We start from the raw sequence: 20,192 nt of genomic DNA on the forward strand, positions 1-20,192 counted from the left end.
AATATACTAGGTAATGTATTGCTGTGGGGCTTTTTTCTTTTGTTTATTCACTTTCATTATTAAAAATGGAAATCAATGAACCACCCTAAAATATGTATGTATATATATATATATATATATATATAAAGAGAAACATTTTGGATCAGCTTTCTCTTTTGAAGATAATTATGGGAGAGAAAGCAATTTTGAAACAAAAGTGGCAAAGTGCAATGCTCAGAAACTGAGAGGCAGAATGTATTTGTCCACCCCACAGTTTACTGTTGCAATATTCCTCTTCTCTTCCATTTTCTCAGTCACGTAGAAAACATTCTTCCTAGATAAATTATTTAGCTCTGAACTGCTGCAATGCACAGCAGGATGCCTGTAAGAGCAAAGTGCTGCTCACGGAGGGTACCTCACATGACCCAGACAGGAAGAGGAGTTCAGACTGCAACAAGTGCTGGGTGGGAATGCACCACCTGAAACCCATGTGCACAGGCCTGGAAACCTGGCTGGATCAGCCACTCAGTGCAGGTCCCAGCTCTCCTCTTCCTCACAGGAATGGCCTTGTTCCCAGCCTGGGCAGATGTGCTGACTGAATGGGGTCTTCTGAAGGCACTGTTGGATGATAAAGAGAAGTTGTGAGTTTCAAACTGTACCTGCAGATGTTTGGGACTCAGTCAGATGCTGGCTCTGCTCCTACTGCACCAAAACCATCAAACCACTTTGGACAAACCAGTGGTGTCCAGGAAATCCAGCAGGGACTGCACTGCTCACATATGATTAAGTGCAGAATTTGCTCTGCATATAACTAGGACTGCTGGGGCCACCAATTAAAACATAAAGATGAGATTCCCATGTTCCACATTTCATTTGCAGAAAGTACTTTAAAAGCAAGAATATTAAGGCAGGTTTTTTAAATTACAGGTGAAGAATATTCCCTGCAGAGGTTTTCATAATAGTGAACAGCTCCTACCCTGTCCTGCAGACAATGAAAAGACACAGGAAGCCTCTTCTGGACTGAGCAGTGTTATGGTATGTTTGGATACCTCATCTTTGCAGTACAAGGTACTTCATAAATTCAACTATATTTTATGAGCTCATTAGGAAAGCAAACAGAAAGCCCTGGCAAATAAAGGCTCAATCCCCTTTAAACATAGGAATCTAACATGTCATTTCACTCATTCACCACTTAATTCATTAGATTTCCAACACCCAGGCTCTCTAATCCACAACAACCCTTCCTGGCACAATGCCCTGTCTATGTCCCACCGCCACTCTGACCACGTGGCCCTGCTCTAAGGAGATCCCCTAAACTCACCAGGACATGGTCCTGTCCATCCTGCTCTAGGGAATACTCCTGGGGCAGATGTTGGACCAGAAGACCTCCACAGGTCCCTTACCCTCTACACTTGGGTGGGATACTCTGCTTTGGTTTGTCTCCTAAAGCACCTCAACTCAGACCAGCTGTTAGGAAGGATGCTGGGACAAGGAACAATCCCAAACTCAATCCTCCTTCAGGATTCATCCCCAGACAGCAGCTCTCCACTCCAGAAAATCCTGTGGCAACACATTCAGAAGAGAGAAAAGACCATTTTATTCTGGACATCAACTGGGGGGGGGCAGGAGTCACAGTGCTTCAGCTGATGAACATAAATACGTACCTGGAGTAACAGAGTCACGTAACTCTGAGAAAACCAGAAGGCAGAAGGAAGCAGGATTTTGTTCCCTTTGGGAGAGCAGCCCCTCAGCAGAAAGAGCCACTGGTGAGTTGTCACCTGGCACCAGCAGACTGAGCACAGCAGAGCTGGGACTCTCTGTGCTCCCAGGCTCCCTGTCCTACATGACAGGTTTTCTCCCAGTACTGCCAAGGAGCACCCACCAGCGCTGCTGGTGGCCCCCCAGACCTCTCCATCTCCCTGACTGGCACCCTGGGACTCCCCTTCCCTCCCTCCCACACAAGCTCACTCCACTGGCTGCACATCCCTGTACCACAGCATAGCCAGAGGCAGCTGAAAGTTTCCCACTGTCATCTCTGCTGGCCTCCAGCAGTTTCTCCAGGCTCCCAGCACTGGCTGGACTCCACTGGGAAAGAGAGGAGTAGGAGAAGGTGTGCAGTGATGCCTCTGCTGCTTGGCTGGAGCACCAGCACTCAGTGACTGAGCCCAGAGCAGAGAGACTCTCAATGGCATGGAGGCAGCTCAGCTCCAGGTGGGTCACCCTGGCTCTTTTGGCTCCTTGTGGTGTCCTGTGCAGCAGGAATGGACGTGGAGTGAGCTGAGCTCCAAGCCATCTCTTCTCTCTTGTCAGGTAACTCCTGCTGCAGCCACAGGGACACCTCTCCCCAGCTGGGGAGCTGTGTACCCAGCTGTGCCTGGAGCATCCCCCAGCTTACCCCATTAGTGTGTCCACCCTCAGCCCTTTCTGCTGCAGAAACAGCCCCAGGCCCTGCTGACCCCAGAAGGAGAGCAGAGATGGGTCTTTGCACTTGTGGGGAAGGGCACAGTGGCAGAACAGAGGTGCTGTCCAAGCTCTGGCTCCCTCCTCTGCCCTCTGTGTGGCATGGGCACAGTTGGGAACCTCTCCTGCCTGCCTCTTAATGTGGGAACCATGACTCACCTGAAATTGGCAATACAGGAGCCAGTGGGAAAGAAGCAGGTAACAAGTGTTGTGTCTTCATGGTGACCTCCCTGCTCTTCTTCCCCAGCCAGCTCATTCCTCCCACCCAGCACCCACAGCTGGTCCAGGGGACAGAGGGAGCTGTGGGTGCAGTTTGGTGTCCTGTTTGATATAAGAAGGGGCAAGCAAGTGAGCTGGAGGTGGCTTCCACTGTACCTGACATGTGTTTATGTACATGTCCTCAGATCCTGGGGCAAACTTCAGTAAACAGTCTTCAAGACTATCAGGTATTTCTGATACCAGATGTGCAGCAGTTCTGTGTGTGACCAACCAACTCAGCCACCAGGACCACCTCCTTAAACACCAGTTTACACAATCTGTTACTGGGAGCCCCAGAAAACCAACTTCTCCAGGGGGTTCACACACAGCCAGAGCTCAAACCCTAAGGGCAAAACCCTTGACCGCAATAGTTCAGGGGGCAACAAGAAGCAGTGAAGCCACATTAAATAAACGTCAAGACAGGGGTTCTGCTCCTGGCCCTGGGTTTCCTCCTCCCTCCACAGGGATGTGACAGCACAAGGCTGTGAAAGTACACAGGCTGCTGAACACTCCCTCCACGCTGTCCCTACTGATAACTGTCACTTGTCTTTCCCACGGGTGAGCGTGGGAGGGCAGGCCCAGGGACATCTCCACCAGAACACAGCACCCCGTGGTTTCACCCCGGTACACAGTGCCAGAGGAACCTGTCCTCAGAACACTTTGAAGCCACGCAGCAAGAGGGCATGAACAACATCTACTCTGCTCTCCAGCCCCCTGCCCCTTCCAAACCCCTGTAATTGTCAGTACCAGCCTCTCCCAAGTCCTGCCTTGGACACCCCGCCCAGGGTAAATTTATGCCTGAAAAAAACCCTCTAACAGAGGATTTGCACTGGCAAAGCTACAAAGGTAAAAAAAAAAGCCCACTGTGCAATCAAAATAATTGTTTATCAGCACTGCCATTCAGGTGTAATCCTGAAAAGGAGCATTTCCTTTAACTGTTAAACACTTGGCTCCAACCACTGAATCACATTTATTCCCAGACATTCTCCTTTATTGTATTACTCAGCTTTTTCCGAGTCTTACAAAAACCAGGAGTGGGGTGCCTTGCCACCCAGAAACCAAAGGAAGCTTCCATGAAACCAGCAAACACCTCCCATCCTCTCAACATTGTCATTAAAAAAGCAAAACAAACCAGAGAGGTTCTACAAGTCAGCCTATAAAGCCAGGCATGAGGAGAGTAATGTCAGTGGAAATGGGGCAAGAAAGGCAGGGTAATTATACCACACCAAATTTGCAATCGTGCTGCATTCCTTGCCACTGAAGGCCAGCTAAGAATTAGATACACCTTTTTAAATCATCAAAGGGAGTGGCTGCAAGATACAAGGTGCTGGGATTAAGATGAAGTTCTGGGTTTGCCAGTTCTCAGCAATGGCTTTGGTGGCTGGGCTGGGCATGTCATTAACTGCTCCCAAATGGTGTTCACACCATGCCACTTCTTTTTAATCTTTATATGATTCTCTGCATTTCAAGAGTCCCAGGCTCCAACTGAGCAAAAGGCTGTACAAACCCAGAAATGGAAGACAATACCTGTCCACAAGGTTTTTTTGCACTTGATCAACCAGACAAGTTTGGTAGCTTGTACTTCAGCACCATTTCAGTGGTGCATAGATATTTATCACGTTGCTCCAGCTACTACCACAAGGTCTGCAAGCTCAGGCCCTCAAGTAGGATAACTCAAGAGCTTCCCTGTCAAGAAAGCTGTTAAAAATACTGAATGGGGGCTATTTTGTACACGATTTAACAAACACTACATGGGTGACGGAACGGATTTGGCTCAGACCCCTCCTTTTTCAGAAGAACAAGTAGAGGAGCTTAGGTGCAGCACTCACCCTGCAGCTCTTTGCAGAGGGGGATCTCCTGGGAAGCTGGTCCTCTCTCCATGGGTGAGAGGCATGGTGCTGCCCAGACATGGAATCCTGCTCCATGGACTGCTGGGCAGTGCAGGTAATCTTCTGCTGGAGAACACCTCCCTACAGGAGTGACCATCAAGCAGGCAGGACAGCGGCACACTGAGGCAGAGCTCCTCTCTGGCTGCCTCACACGGTTCATGGTACACAGAGGATTTCAGCATCCTCCTGGACTGTCACAGGCTAAGAGGATAACATGGCACAGAAACAGGCACAGGCCACCAGAGCTTTAAAAACTTATGAATGTCCTTTTCCATCAAAATTTCATAGTGCGGGTTGTTCCAGTCAATCCATGGCCAACAAAACAAATGCTGCATTTGTGCTAGTTTTGGGAAAACATGCCAAAAAGACAAGCACAAGGCAAAGCAGCTAGCCAAATGGACAAGTCTTGTTATTTAATTATTTTGAAATGAAAAAGTCCCTTTAAAACCAGCTACAAAATAGATACATAATGATGGCCTCTCCCTTCATAAAACATAGTGCTTTGGCACAAACAACTGGCTGGCCTGATTTTATGTCCAATGAATTTAATTTTATCCAACAAAGTGTCTCTCTGTACAGCAGAGAAGACAGGGTTCTGAAAAGAGCTCTTTGGCAATGTGTAACACCATACAACTAAATTAAAAATAAAGCTTAGGATGATTTCTGTTCTCTCTTAGGCCAACAGAAAAAGAAAACATAATGCAGTTGGCATCATCATCATGGTGAGGTAAGCAGCATACAGGAGGTGAAACACATCAAGCTAATTCCAGTTCCACTTTGTGGTAAACTTGTGAATGCACTCACCTGACCACTGTAAAGCCAGCTGTTTCTGATGTGTGATGGGTTCATGTTACTGCACTATTTACAAATTCAGTCTCCAGGAAGATACTTTTCCATGTGGTGATGAGACATTCAGTATTTTGGCAAGAAGAAAACAGTCCAGTGGTTTTGCCATGCCAAGACCTGGGCCACAGGGATGCTCACTGCCTCTGTGCCCAGCTGTGCTGGTACACCCTGAAGAAGCCATGACTTCAGTACGTGACTTCCAAACGTGAGCTTCTATGAGCCATCTCCAATTTGGCATCCAGAGAGGAAAACATGCCCAAATTAGTGGGCACTACTGAAAAAATAGCCAGGCGTCTAAACACTTGCACAATCTGTTCTTACACTCAGTACCTCTTGATTTCTCAAATGGCATCACCTACTGATTGCAGGTGTTTCCCAACGGACACCATCATATTGAAACCCTAAATATTGCAGTGACTTTGCTTCCCCCACTCCACTTTACTCAATGTAATTAATCCTCACAGTGCCTCGGAGGAGGAAGGATGGGGACATTCACCAACCCAGCCCAGTGTGTAAGCAAGAGGCAGAAAAGCCAAGGCCCCTGTGTGAGCTCTTGCAGAGCACAGGCCAAATCCAGTTGCTGTGTCACGTTCCTAAAGGGATGCTCATGCCACCAAATCCCAGTGGAAGAAGCGACAAGAAAGCCTTCCTCAATTCCCAAGACCTTGAACTCATCAAAAAGACCATGACAGCACGTTCGGCGGGGTCGAGTCACCCCTGCCGTGGTACAGGCGAGGGATTCGTGGCGCGGCACGAGCAGGGCCGGTGGCCGCGGGCGGAGGTCGCCGAGCTCCCGCAGAGCGGGACACCCGCAGACACCGCCGCGTTGCATAACTACGGCCACTGCATGTCAATGGGAGCTCACGGGCACGGGCTTATGCAATTGCCGCACCTCGCCGGAGGCTGCAGGCACGGCGGGCCCGGGGGAGCTGCGGCCACGCTCGGCCCGGAGACTCCCCTCACGCTCGGAGCTCTGCCCACCGACCCCGCTCGGGGTCGCAGCCCCCCTGAGGGTCCTCGCCACGGGGCACGGAGGGGAGAGGCGGGGAGGTTCATTTCGGAGGGGCCGAGCAGTTTCCCCACCTCTGGAAGGAAGGGAGTCACCCAGGACGCCCGGCTCGGCACATTCTCTTCGCCGAGGCGTCCAAGCCCGGACATAAAGGTGATCCCTGACATGATGGGCGCGGGGCTGCTGCGGCCCCTCCCCAAGCACCCATCACCTGCAGGCGTCAGGTGAGGGGCCCGGCCCCGCCGCCGTCCCTCCAGCCCAGCGGGGCCGCGCTCTCCCCGCTCGCCGAGGGACGGCCCCGCCGCGGGGCTGCGGAGCGAGCGGCAGCAGCCCCCGCCCCGCCCTGCCCGGCTCCCCCTCGGGCCAAGGGCTGGGCTCCCCGCCGGGCGAGGCAGTGCCAGCCGGCCACCTCCCCTCCTCCTCTTCCTCTTCCTCCTCCTCCACCTCCTCGCCTTCATAGTTCTGCACCGGCTCCGCTCCGGCTCCGCCGCTACCCCTCCGCCGCCGGGGCTGCCACAGACCCCCCTCCCTCCCTCCATCCCTCCCTCCCTCCCTCTCCCCCGCCCTGTCCCCAGCGCCGCCGCCACCGCTTCCACAAGATGGCGGGGACCGTGGCCGAGCGGGACGCGCTGGTGAGTGCGGCTGTGGGCACCGGGACGGGCACCGGGACACCGGGACGGGCCTGGGGGGCCGGACAGGGCACCTGCGGAGCGGGGCGGGCTGGGGGGCTGCGCCTGGCCCTGCCTCAGCGCTCTCCTTTTCACCTGCAGAAAATAGAGGACGGGCATTTAAACAACTCGCTGGGATCTCCGGTGCAGGCTGATGTGTACTTCCCTCGCCTGGTAAATCACCTTTCTTTGGTGGTTTTTTTTTTTTTTTTTTTTCTTTTTTTTTTTTGGTGGGGGTGGTGGTGTATTTTATTTTGTTAACCCCTTTACTGTCCCCCGCCCCCGCTCAGCTCCGGCTGCACAAGGGCGGCCGCTGCTGATGCCGAGCTGACCCTCACCACCTTCCCCCTGTCCTTTCCAGATCGTCCCCTTCTGTGGGCACATCAAAGGAGGAATGAGGCCGGGAAAGAAGATCTTAGTTATGGGCATAGTGGACCTCAACCCCGAGAGGTAACACCTGGACAGGACTGCCCGTGCCGGGGGCGCCGGGCCCGGGGAGGGGGCGAAGTGGGGCGGCCACCCGCACGTACACACACACACACATCCGCACGGATCCCTCCTTTCTGGAAAGGATTATTTTTATCATTTTAAATATAGCGTGCTGATTTCTCCTTTGACCCGTAGAGGGGGCATTTCTTCAAGGGATTCCGTTTTCACTTGGGAGTGAAGGAGCATATCAAGCATATGTATCTGCATACATGTACAGAAATATGCCCAACACCTTGCACACACACACATATGTATTCCATAACCATGTTGTTGTCCCTGTTGAGCTTTCAGAGAGCTCTGAACGAGCTGAGCTGTCTTCCAGCCTGTGCCACTATATGGCTTTAATAAGCTGAGAAATAAGACTGGCGGCGTTTGGGGCTTATTTGCTTTTTTCTGGCTGAATGAGAGCTCTTCTGTTTGTGTTGCAGCTTTGGCATCAGTCTGACTTGTGGGGAGTCAGAAGATCCTCCTGCGGATGTAGCCATAGAACTGAAAGCTGTGTTTACAGAGAGACAGTTTGTCAGAAACTCTTGTGTAGCCGGAGAATGGGGGGAAGAGCAGTCGTCTATTCCTTACTTTCCATTTATACCGGACCAGCCTTTTAGGGTGAGTACCAGGATGGCAGTGGCTTACACCATGTCTGATAAAGTGTCATTTGATACGAGTGGCAGCAGAACCTGACATGCCTTTCGTGAAATCACAGTGCAGCCGGCACTGCTCCGGTGGAGACACCAGTTGCTGGTTTGTTTGTATCCATCGAGTTGCGTGGAGATCCCGCTGCTACGTGCAGCTGCAGGCAGTTCACTTGGGGCTGTGAACACCTCACCTGGGCACTATGACAAGGTTGTAATATTGTGTGATGAAGCGCAACTTCCTGAGCTTAGTTTTATAACCATAAATTAAGAGTTACCTCTATGTTATTAGAGCATTACAAGTTATTACTGGAGAATGTTAATATTCAGTGGGGCTGCTGTATATATTGATGGTTTTTTTAATGGACATACTGTTTGCAATTTAGTGCAGCTAATAAGGATCACGTTCATCCTTTGTCCCCAGGGATGTTACGTTAAGGTTGACCGTAGCTCTTCGTGTTAGCAGATTAAACAGCTAAGCAATAGTGGTATTCTTTTCTGAACCCTGGGATTAAACCTTCCATCACATTTAAATCTGTAGTCACTTGAAAAGGGTGTACATGGAAGTGCTGTTGTGCTGTGGATGGACTGGGTTGACCTAGAAGCAGAGTCCCATCTGTAGTGTTTATGGTTATGTGAAGATGTCTTTGCAAATCAGCACTAACAAAGTGTGCGGCTGCAGAGGGCTGCTTCCCTCTCACTACATTGAGGAAAAAAGGCTGCATGCCTTTTCCATGCAGCTGACCCAGAAAACCCCTCCTCCTCCCTGTCCCTCTTACAAAACCTCACTGGCCCCTCTGCTAAATGCCAGTGCTATGACCAGCTGCCAAACTCTCTTAATCCTTCTTGCCCCCAAGATAATCTTCCCCAACCCCAAAAGCTCACCATCTCCCCAGATGCTTGGTGTTAAGAGGGTGTTTATATGACTGGTTTTGCTGCAAATTGGTTGCGCCCTACTTGCCTTCTACAAACTCACCCTCCCATCAGAACTGGCAACACCCTTTGGTGATGTGGGAAATGCACTTGAAAAGGCTTGGAGGCTGGGTCCTGCTCCATCTGAAAGGGTTCCACTGCCTTCTGCACTGGGTGGTGACTGGGCCCTCAGACAAGCCAGACAAATTACCCAGAGCAAGTTTTGTGCATGTCCCGCTAATGAGAGATGATGTTACAGGACAGCAATATTGCACATCTAGCATGGGAGACTGTAGAAGGGGAGTTACTTTGCCTTTTTTTTTCCTCCTTTTTTCCTAAATGCCCAAACAGAATTGAGGCTCCCAATTGACTTTGTACCTTTGATGGTCTCCATCTCAGTGAATAAATTAAGACTATTAAGTGTTCTTGCCAATTACTTGTGATCCAGTCCAATTAGCACCACGGCGTGGCCGCGGGTGATGTGAAAAGCGGACCGGGAGCAGTGTTAACCATATCTTTTACATAACAAGGCCTCAGGCAGGCTCTGCTGCAGTGACACAGGAGCTCCATGGCAGCACAGCCGCTTCCTTGGTACCTGGTGCACTACCAGGGATCCAGGAGTTCCAGCTCTCCTGGACTGCCTGCTGCCACTTCTCCTGGTGCAACGTGCTCTAAGTCGCTTGGGCTTTGGCACAGTCAGTTTGTCATGGGCCCTGTTCCCATTTTTATACACTGTAATAGCAGCAGAGTCAAGTGTCTGGTAGCAGCACTTCACTCTGGACTTCCAGCTTCTGGAAATGACCCAGGATTTACATGTGGCTTCCCTGAAGATTTTCTCCTTAGTGTGTCTAGACCTGGAGGTCTCCAAGAGCCTGTATAAGTGCATGTTTTGTGCCCTCATGTCCCAACTTCTTGCTGGGGCAGTTCCAGCAAAGCTTAACAACAGGACACCCTCTCAAGCCACCCCAAACATCAGGAATCTCCCAATGTGTCCAAGCTTGTTCAGCTCCAGGCTTTGTTGCTTTTCCAGAGCATTTCTGCAGGTCTCTCAGGAAGAGGGATGAGCTGTGTCCTTCCCCGATCCTGTTTGTGCCTCCTGAGAACTGTCTAGCTGAATTCCCAGCAATACTGCACTGCATTTCCTTCACTGCAGCCCCAGGATGGAGTCTAGTCTGACAGGGACTGTCTGCAGCCACAGGAGTGAAGGGGTTTTAGTTCTGCAGCAGCTGTGTATGTGTGGGAGGGGAGAACAAACTTATATCCCCTTTCTGTGTTTACTCCCTTCCAGTAAATTTAAAGTAGTGTGGAAAGCATTGCAGAGGGAGCTGCCTCCTTATGCAGGAAAAGGAAAAAAAAACAAGAAACCACCACCAAAACCAACAACTTTGTAGTCTTTTCTGCCCGGTTCGAACTGAAACTGCCACACAAGGAATGCAAGGTTTGGGTTGGAGGTTAAATTTCCTCCTGCTGTGATTAGCAGTTTGAGTCTGTTTCTGGCATTATTCCAAGACACAAAACCTCCCAGTAGCCAGTGAACTGGGTTGCAACGTGCTTACTGCTAGGACAACGTGAGATTTGAGATTGGATTAATGTCCTTGTGCAGTAAGAGCAGATCCATCATAGTGTAACTGGTATCAAGGGGGCAAACTGGTCTCACCTTTGTCTCTTGCCTGGCACATCAGTAGCACAATGTGCAGCTGCACCAACTGCACCAACGCTCTTTGAAGTGCTCTTTGTGTGCTGTGAAACAACTTCCCAGTTACACTGTGAACAACATGCTTCAACATTTTATCTTTTGCAGGTTGAGATACTTTGCGAGCATCCCCGTTTTAGAATATTTGTGGATGGACATCAGCTCTTTGATTTTTACCACCGTATTGAAACACTGTCAGCAATTGACACAATAAAGATAAATGGAGATCTTCAGCTTACAAAACTGGGCTGAGCTTGTTAGGACTGCAGATTCCAAACCAGCTCAGGTGCCATCATCCGTTGGGAGCAGTGACAGCCGGCTCTGGATACAGCTATGGTAGGAAGGCTGCCCTGTTCCTTTTCCGCATGCAGTTCTTCACTCCTGTGCCGATGAACCGGGCTGTGTTTTATCCTAACGAAGAGCACTGTTGGTTTATAGACATTGAGCCGTTTTTCTTGGATCAAAATAGCCCACCTGTGCTGGATAATCAAATTGGAATGGATTCAGAAAGACTTGCAGTCCCGTTTCAAATCTCACAGAAAAGGCAATCTCTGAAATGCAGCGCTAAAACCGGTTACTGAACAGTAGTGACGACAAAAACAAGTTTTTCTTTTGCAAATATTGTTTCTGCACTGAAGTGGAGTAGTGTAGCACAACATAGGGCCATGTGCTGATGTCCTTACCCAGGGCCTGAGCCTGGTTCCATGGAAATCAATGGCAAAACTCCCACTCACTTTAATGGGGTACAATCAAACTGTCTAGTCCTTAGTCAAGCACAATTCCCACTGATTTCTATGGCATTTTTGCACAAACCTTGGGGCCTGCCCTTCTGCTGGTGTATATCAGCATTACTTCCATAACTCATAATGGAATTTTGCTGATTGCCCTCAGCTGCTGGTTTGGCCCAAGGACTGTGCAAAAACTGACTGAGGGTGTGTGGACACAGCCTGTGTATTTTAGTCAGGGTATTTGCATAGAATGTAGATTGTTATGAGTTTTTGCACAACGTATTGTTAATACAATTTTTAAAACTTATCTGTAGTTTATTTATTTATACTCATTGTATGTATTATTAGTAAAAACGAACAATCTTAAGATTAAGAACAGCAAAGTGTAAACATTTTGAATGTACAAAATGTCTTAGGTTCTTCGGGTAAACTTTACATATCGTTCTTGAAAAACCGTGTTTCCTATCGCACATTTAGTTACATTTTAATGGAGCCCTCTAGGCCCTGGGAAAATGTGGGCATGGTAGTTGGTGGGGGGGAATTCTGCATATTCACTAGAATCTGTTTTTCAGGGCTTACTAACTTTGCTGCACAGGATGGGTTAGAGTTGAAGTCGATCCATTTAAAAAACTTAAACAGCAAATCTATGGGTTTTACTGTGCTTTCATAACCTGAGAAAAAGTTAAATTTGGCAATCTCTTCATTCAGAAAGAGAACCAGCCTCTTTCCAAGGGAGATGGGAGATTCTTTACACTTGTTTGAGAACATATTTGGCCTTTGATATGACAATTAAAACTTGTCTAGACAGCCAAGTTATTAATGCTTGAAAATCAGCTACGGCACATGAATAATAACTTTTCAAGTAGCTTTTCAAATAGTAGGTATAGCTGTATAAACACAGTCATTGCGCTACACTATAAATGAACACAGCCACTTTTCTTGACTTCTTTAGGACTAAATACACTTTTTTCCTTGGCTGCTCACAGTGGACTTTAGTGGGTCTTTCTGAGTAGTTGTAATCATGATATAAACATACATTTAGGAAATTTTGAGAACACATAATATAGGGACTAAAAAACAGACTACAAAAACATCCTCTGTAGCACAGTATTTAAGAAAAAAACCAAAAGTATCTCACAAATGGAACTATGTTAAACCTGCAATAAAAGTGTGGTTTAAAGCAACCAGAACTGGAATATCCAAAGTTAAGGGTAGAATGCCAACGCAGAGCCTCATTTTGTGCTAATTTGGCCTGCAGTTAAGAAGCCTTAGACTTGCAAGCTGAAATTCCAACTGTGGCTCTAGTCCAAAGCCTGTTGAGGTCAATCAGAGTCCTCCGAGCATAGAAGCCTGATTCTTATTTCTTGCAAGTGCAAATCTGTTTGTAAAGAGAGGGGGTTGTTGCTGCTGCTGCAGATGAATTAAGAATCAGGCTACCACCTGTAAAATACAAGTTAAAATTTTAATTTTTAGCCTTAATATTTGACGTTCCCTGACTTTTCTTTCTACTTCCAAAATAAAAGAGAACCTGTTGTTTTCCATATTAACTTTTTATCTGGTGTGTGGCTTTTAAGCTGTACATCAGATTCTATTTGTACTCCAGATTGAACTGAAATGTTCCTGTCTTGCTCTGTTTTTACTCTTTTACATGATACATAATGACTGTGTCATTTTCCATTGTATAAAGAATGCTGACAGTGTTTCGGTACAAAATATATTCTTAAAAATTATTATAATAAAAATCCAAGGGAAAGGTGCTTCTACATGAGGTATTTTGGATTTTTCTCCAGCTTGGAAATTCCCTATGGTTCCAAAGCTGATGCAGGCAGGGGATGAATTCTGTTTGGAGAGAAATTTAGCACCCTCTGTGCCTAGTGCTTTCTCCAGCTGGACATCCAAATCCAGGTTTGCTGGTGCAGGGCCAGTGGGAAGTGTAAGTAGCACCATGACCCTACAGTAGCACAAACCCAAAGGGAATCTCCCTGACAGCCCACCAGCAGAGATTCCCTCTCCATGCCTGTACTGTATCCTGGGAAAAGCTTTTTGGCTGCCTTGGGTTTTCACAGCCCCCACGCGTTCTCTCTCCCGCGGGGGCCTGGCGCAGCACAGTGCCTACACCAGGGATGCCAAGGTGAGCTCAGTGCAGTGTCAGGGGCATCTCTGGTGGGATGTTCCTGCCTTGCTCCTGTTCCCACCCGCTGTGCTGGGCACTCCCAGTTGTTCCTGGTCCAGGAGTTTCCTCTCTGGGGAAAATGCTCTTTTGACCCTGATTCTGGTTTTGCCTTTGCATAACTCCACCACATGGCCTGTTGTGGTTTCTGAGCCAAGCTTCAAGGCAAGAATGGCTGTGAATCCTCTTCTGATGGGTTATGGCTTGGCTGAGAACTCAAGAAGGGCAGAAAGTCACAGTTAAAGAAAGATTACACAACTGTCTGTTACCTGATTGGAAGCCTCTTTATTTTTCTTTTGCTCTTGGCACAACCAGGAGATGGCAGGCGAAAAAAGGATGATGTCTTTGTAACCAAGGGCTGTTCCACTCGTGCTTGACTTACACTGGCTGATCATGTTAAAATGCAACTGCAGAACACTTGCACATGCAGTGTAAGAGAAAACTGCGGCCTTAATTGTTCCTACTTAGTTGGACTTTGGGTCAAATGCAAATGTTTCAAATGAGAGACTGCACTGCAAAATTTATACCTGAATTTTTCACTCTTAACAATTTGGGGATTATTCATATCTTAGTTTTGGATGTAAGCCCTAATAGACATTAAATAAAGACTGTTTCCAAATTAGGCCAGGTTTATAAAATGCTTTTCAGTACAGAGAAATAGTCTGTGAGTCTCTTGGAAGCTGCAATTCTTCAGGACTTCAGGAGTGAATGAACCAGCCTTTGAAATCTTATGCTAAAATTTATTAGCTGAATATGTCTGTGGTTTCCTCTGAATGAGGAAGTTGATCCCGCAATGAAAGAAGTCTTGAACGGGTAAAACCCATGTGGAGTGGAAACACTCAGCCTAGCATAGCTTTATTTTTCCAAAGAGGAAAAAGAAAAAAATCCAACTAACCAAAAAAAATCACAACCAAATTATTTAATTATGTTTGGGATTGGCTGTGATAAAGCTGATTTGATTTTTAAAAAAACAAAACTAGGTTATTGCCTGCTCAGAAAGAGCCTTGAAATACTTCAGTGTCATGTGAGGTAGTCTGTCTAAACATATTTCACACAAACGCTTTTTCACAGGCAACTTGTTAAAACTGTTACAAAATACCTTCTTTTTGTGTCACAATTAGAAATGTTTGCCCCACCTTGAAAGAACATTTTGTACTAAATATTCATATGTTGTCTATGAGAACTTGCACTAACATATTATATTGTCCCTCCCCTCCCTGGCTAGTTTGAGCAGAAACAGGCGTAATATTGCTGAACCGGTTGAATGTGACACGTGCTTGAGGCCTAGCATCTTTCTCAAGGGCTGTTTTTCTCAAACAGCCTGAAAAACAAAGGGAGAGCCTTAATCACCATTCTGCTGTGACAGCTTTCCACCCTTGTCACTCTCCTGTTGTGAGGCTGAGGGTGAAGCCCAGAGATTTCCCACGCAGGGAACAGCACTGAGATTTTTATCTTCGGCTTTGGAACTGTTCACTGTGGAGGAAACGAGGCCAGAGTGGCCACAGCGCTCATCAGCTTGGTAGTGAGGCTGGGGTAGCAGGATGTGCTGTAGTCCTAAGAGAGCAGGACTTCAGAGGGCATTAGTGGGCACTTCAGGGCCAGACAAGGGCACAGGCTATGGAGATGCAGGGCAGCTTCCCAGGGATGGGCTTTTCCCCACATTTTTAGCTGCCAACCTTCTGCAACTCCCTACCAGGACTTGTGGCAAAAAACCAACATTGCTTACAAGCTTGGACAGCGTGGACTGCTTCATGTTCCTACTCGCCTGATGTAAAAGAAGCTCCCAAATAAATAACAGGGGAATGTAGGAGTAGCCACACCACGAAGGTATTTTTTTCTCCACAGACATTCAAGCAAGATATCTGATGTGGGGCTCATTTGGCCTCCTATCCACAGGAAATGCTCCCCCCCAGAGAACTCCAGCACTGTTTTCTGCACAGAGACCTTTCCATGCAGAAAACTGCAGAACAACAATTCTGCTGAGCCAGTCAGCAACCTCCCAGCACCCCTGGAGTTGATGTGACAATGTAAGGAACAAGAGTCAGGGGCTGAAGGTGGCCTCAAATGCCTTCTGTGATAAGCTCAGAAGCAAGGAAGAAAAGCTTACACCAGTGTAAGGAGCAGCAAGTGGCCTGGTGAGGGGTTTTGTAATCGTGGTATTGTTCTGGTTTTCTCACATGGATTAGAAAGCACATAGGTGAAAGTCACTTTGCAATGAATGGTGTGCAGGGTTAGAACCAAGGCCAACCCAAACAGGGAGAAAAAATAAATGAGCTGCAGACGCCCTATCTGGCTTTGATACACCCTCCCAGCTCCTCCCAGCAATCACTGCTGCAATGAACATAGACAATTACTACAACAAGGAGATTCAGCAGCATGTGCAACATCAAAATAATAAACTCCTATTTGCCACAGGTCCTCCCTAGCTCCTGTTGCTAGGCCTCTCCATCTGTCTGTCAACAAATAGCTAAGTCCTTCTGCTTTTAAAATCCATGTCAAAAATCCCTTTGACTTTCATGGAAATAGGTCCCCTAAGAAAAGAGTTATTTCTAGCTCTCACTCTCCAGTTATTTTCAGCTGGGGCATACTCTAAAACTGAGTTTATTTTTAAGCGTGAATAGAGGACTATTTCTGACTGCATTATACATTGGATAGAGTCAACAGGAAGCACAGCCTCTCTCTGCTGCAGGAACACTGGTTTCACAGTTTGCTGGTGAAATGTCTTGTATTCATTAGCTTCTGATTTTAAAAAGTGAGAGTGTGCACAAAATGCCCGGGCAATAACAGTAATATGTTTCATTCACCACAGATCTATTTTTATGTGTTGTGCTGGTTTCATAATGAACTTTTAATAACAATAAAACCTGAAATCTTCACTAGGTTGTTCTGTCTTTTATCTGAACTATCAATGCTCAGACAATGTTCTGGCTTTTTTATCTCCTGACTGTTTTTCTGACTCCTCCCCTTGTTAGACTGTAGTGTGGAACTTTAGAATGAGATGTGCAGCTTTGGTAGCAGCCTGTGCAAAACTGCTTTACAGTTTAAATGCCCCATGCAGAGCAATCAAATAATATCATTAGAGTGAAAAACAGCTTGCTGACTCTTGCAAGACTCCTGGTGAGATCGCTGGGCAGTGTGAGCCTCAGAGCCAGAGGCACAGGTCACTGATCACTTCTGCACAGGGTGAAACAGCAGTGTAACTCACACGTGTGTTTCATCTCACTCTGGTGGGGCTGGATTCATGGGTGAGTGCTACAGGGTGAGTAAAACCACCAGATCAGCTCCAGAGGCACATTATTATGAGATCCAGTGTTTCACTTTTTGGCATCACCTTAAGTAATGTTCACATTGGCCTGACTGAGTGCAAGAGGAAACTTTTAGGTCTCAGCTTCTCTCAGTGAAAGTTACTGGAAAAACTCTGCGTGACCCAAGTGGGTAAAGGGTTATGCCCTACAGCCTCTTGTGGCTGTAAAACACAGGGGAGGTTTTCTGAGGGAAACCTCAAACTTCAAACAGTACTAAAGCAGCAGATGAACAGGATTTGAATACAGCTTGTTCTGTGGTTTTTCTCCCAATAAAATGACTGATTCGGATGCTGCACAGGAAGTTCATCCTAGCTCTAAGCCATAAGTATTAATCTGTGGCCATCCCTGCTCAAAGCCAGACAGAGGCTGGCCCTTTGCTTACTGCACACAAGCCTGAGAAGGAATACATTGGCATCTGGAGATTCTGAGATAAAACACAGCATTTGGTAACCTCAATGCAAACAGAAATGGCTGTGAATGGTATAAAAGCATCATTTAGTCCCCACCAGACAGCAGAAGTGCAGCACCTGGAGAGGTGCCCGGAGGGATATACATTAAATTTCACCACTTGCACGGGCTAACTCCTGCAGAGGCTCTTGGAAGGCCCTGGTTTGACCTGTAATACTAAAGTGAACTACAGGCATGTTTTGGGGGGAAGAGAGGACACCTGATGTGGCAAGAGCCATGTGTACTTCTGTTCAGATCAGTACTACAGACATCTCACAGCTGGGCCTTATTTTGGTGGAGTGTTGCTGAGCTTCAAGTGAAGCCAATTCATGTTGAGGGATTTACTCACAGGAATACCACCAATATGACTCTTTGCTAGCACTGCACTTGATTTTATTTTTAAATTATGACTTTCACCACTTTTCTAAGAATAGAGGCTGGCTCTGAAACATCACGTCGGCTCCAGCATTCTTCAGAAGTTACATATTTCTTATCCTGTTGAAGTTTTGAGGCTTCAGTTTCCTCACTGGTGCCTTGCTAGACCAGGGCTGTGATGCCAGGAGGGGTCATTCTGTGAAAGACCCCAAGAAGGAGGTGTCTTTTCAGCAGCTCTCTTCCCAGAAGGTAGGAGGAGATCTGCTGCTCTCTCTTAGGGGTAAGAAGCAACAGCAAACCAGAGCCATGCTGACTCCTGGTTGGCAGAGCAGGGCTTCCCTGTGACTCTGAAAGGCAGGAACAAAAGCCTGGTTAATCAGAAAAACTCCACTGAAGCTGAACAGTAGATCTAAGCAGCAGAGAAAAGCAGGATTTCAGGACTAAGCAATCTGATACTAACAGCAGAGCCACGGGCCGGAGCTGCTTCGATGGAGCAGAGAAGTAAAGCTCTGTTCTTGTGGAGCAGCCTCTTGCCAAGCATGGATGGAGATGCTGGAGGTTTCTGACAGTGCTCAGTGGCTCTGCCTTTGCCTGGCTCCAAAAACCCCTTTGATGGGCGAAAAGCCAGTGCTGACAGTGTTGTAATGTATGACCAGCTCCAGTAGCAGCTCCAGCACTGCATGCTCCAAGAGGCAGAGAGGATTCTTTCCTGGCTGCTCTCTAAGAAGTTTTCTGTTCAGTGGGAAAGATAAATGGCTGCCTAAGAGAGATCCAGACCAGAGCTAAGGACAGACTATGGCTCTAGGTAGAAAAAAACACTCTCAGGGAAGTAACAGATCGACTACAACCTCTAGGGGAAAACAAAATATTTCAATTTAAAAGTAAAAAGCCTGCAGCAAGGATAGAGGGGTTCCTTTTACACCTCATTTTTTGAAGAAAGATACAATGAGCTACATTAAACAGGCTCTGAGGGGCAAAACTGGGAGCAGCTTTGGATTATTGTGTGAGTGCAGAACACAGCTTCCACATGCATTCCCCTCTATTTCCATTGGCTTTTCTCAGGGATGGCCAGTCTGCTCCCTGTGGGAGAACCATGGCTGGAAGCCCCACTGCCAGAAGAACTCTTCTGTGGCTTCAGACCTTTATGTGTCTTCTAGCAGGCACTAACCAAGGTGGATTTTATGTAGCACAGTTGTTCAGTGAGCTACACTTCATGTAGCTCACTGAACAACTTCAAAACACTGACAAAATCTAAAATCAGCATTAATTAATGAATGTCCCTTGCCATTTCTAGCATCATTGCTCTTATTCTATGGGCAGGGAGAGGGAAGAACAGAGATGCAGCAGCCATACTCAGCAGTCAGAGCTGTAATTTGGAATACACTGATTTCCACACAATGTCTCATCACTGTGACTTTTGGCTACAACACTGAAGTTCAGGCTCCCAAGCCCCCCCTCCTTTGCTCACCAGGCAGACATAATTTGGACAAAATATACAATGGTAAGGTTGAGTAAGGCTATACACTGAGTAGCTCCTCTGGAATCAGAGGCACTATTTGTAATGCAAAATCCTTACAAAATACAGCTTTTTATAATAGTAAAATGAATGGCATCCTGTCAATTTTTTTCACAGCCTCCACTGACTCACAGTGCTTTCAACTGCCATTTAAATAATGCAGAAGAGGAGATAGAACAAGATCAGGGAGTTTGCTGCACCTTAAATTTAAAAGACGGTGTGCACACGTGTTTCCCTAGACAAAATACAGCAATCACAACCTGAATGATGCAAAATCTCTCTCAGTTTTGGTGGAAGTACACTGATAGCAACAGAGTACCTGCTGGAGTAGGAGCTGGTTTAAGGTTCCCATAATAGACCTTATCACTTTGAGCTACTCCAAAGATGCTCTCAAACAAAATAACAGGATTTTATCTAGCAAAGGGAAGCCCATGATTGTTTTAATGCATTTTAAAGATGAAGCTGTGATAATGCAGGCTAGAAGATGATGGTTTTAAGTGAAAGGGAAATTAGTTGTAATTATAATTTTTGTAGTCTTTCTGTATTGCCAGCTGTATTGATTTCCTTCTTCCTGTGTGTGACTGGCAACTGGGGAACATGATCCATTACCTCATGCTTGTGTTGGAGAGCAGCAGAGATTGGTGTATTTTTAGAAACAAGATTCCCACAGTGTAATTGTAGCAACTGGATGATCATACACATGCATATTAAAATACCAACAGATGAATTCCTGGACAGTAGCAACAAACATTTCACTGTTTGGGGTAGGAGGAAAGGGCGAGAATGCACAGCTCTGAAATTCAACAACTGCAGGCA

General features: G+C 47.1%; 1 protein-coding gene across 1 annotated transcript; it reads left to right on the plus strand.

The window, feature by feature from the left end:
• The first annotated feature begins 6,269 nt into the window (after positions 1–6,269).
• LGALSL (galectin like) lies at positions 6,270–16,609 on the plus strand. Its single transcript, XM_053974185.1, has 5 exons — positions 6,270–7,073; positions 7,212–7,283; positions 7,471–7,559; positions 8,027–8,204; positions 10,944–16,609. Exons 1-5 carry the CDS (start codon positions 7,041–7,043, stop codon positions 11,085–11,087), a joined length of 516 nt encoding a protein of 171 aa, XP_053830160.1. The 5' UTR covers positions 6,270–7,040; the 3' UTR covers positions 11,088–16,609.
• The last annotated feature ends 3,583 nt before the right edge of the window (positions 16,610–20,192 follow it).

The sequence above is a fragment of the Vidua macroura genome, chromosome 3 (genome assembly GCF_024509145.1).
Source record: "Vidua macroura isolate BioBank_ID:100142 chromosome 3, ASM2450914v1, whole genome shotgun sequence".
Classification (NCBI taxonomy): domain Eukaryota; kingdom Metazoa; phylum Chordata; class Aves; order Passeriformes; family Viduidae; genus Vidua; species Vidua macroura.

Coding starts and splice junctions, on each gene's coding strand:
- LGALSL (XM_053974185.1), top strand. CDS start 7,041: ATGGCGGGGACCGTGGCCGAGCGGGACGCGCTG. Junction 7,074..7,211: donor TGGCCGAGCGGGACGCGCTG/GTGAGTGCGGCT, acceptor TTTCACCTGCAG/AAAATAGAGGACGGGCATTT. Junction 8,205..10,943: donor TACCGGACCAGCCTTTTAGG/GTGAGTACCAGG, acceptor TATCTTTTGCAG/GTTGAGATACTTTGCGAGCA.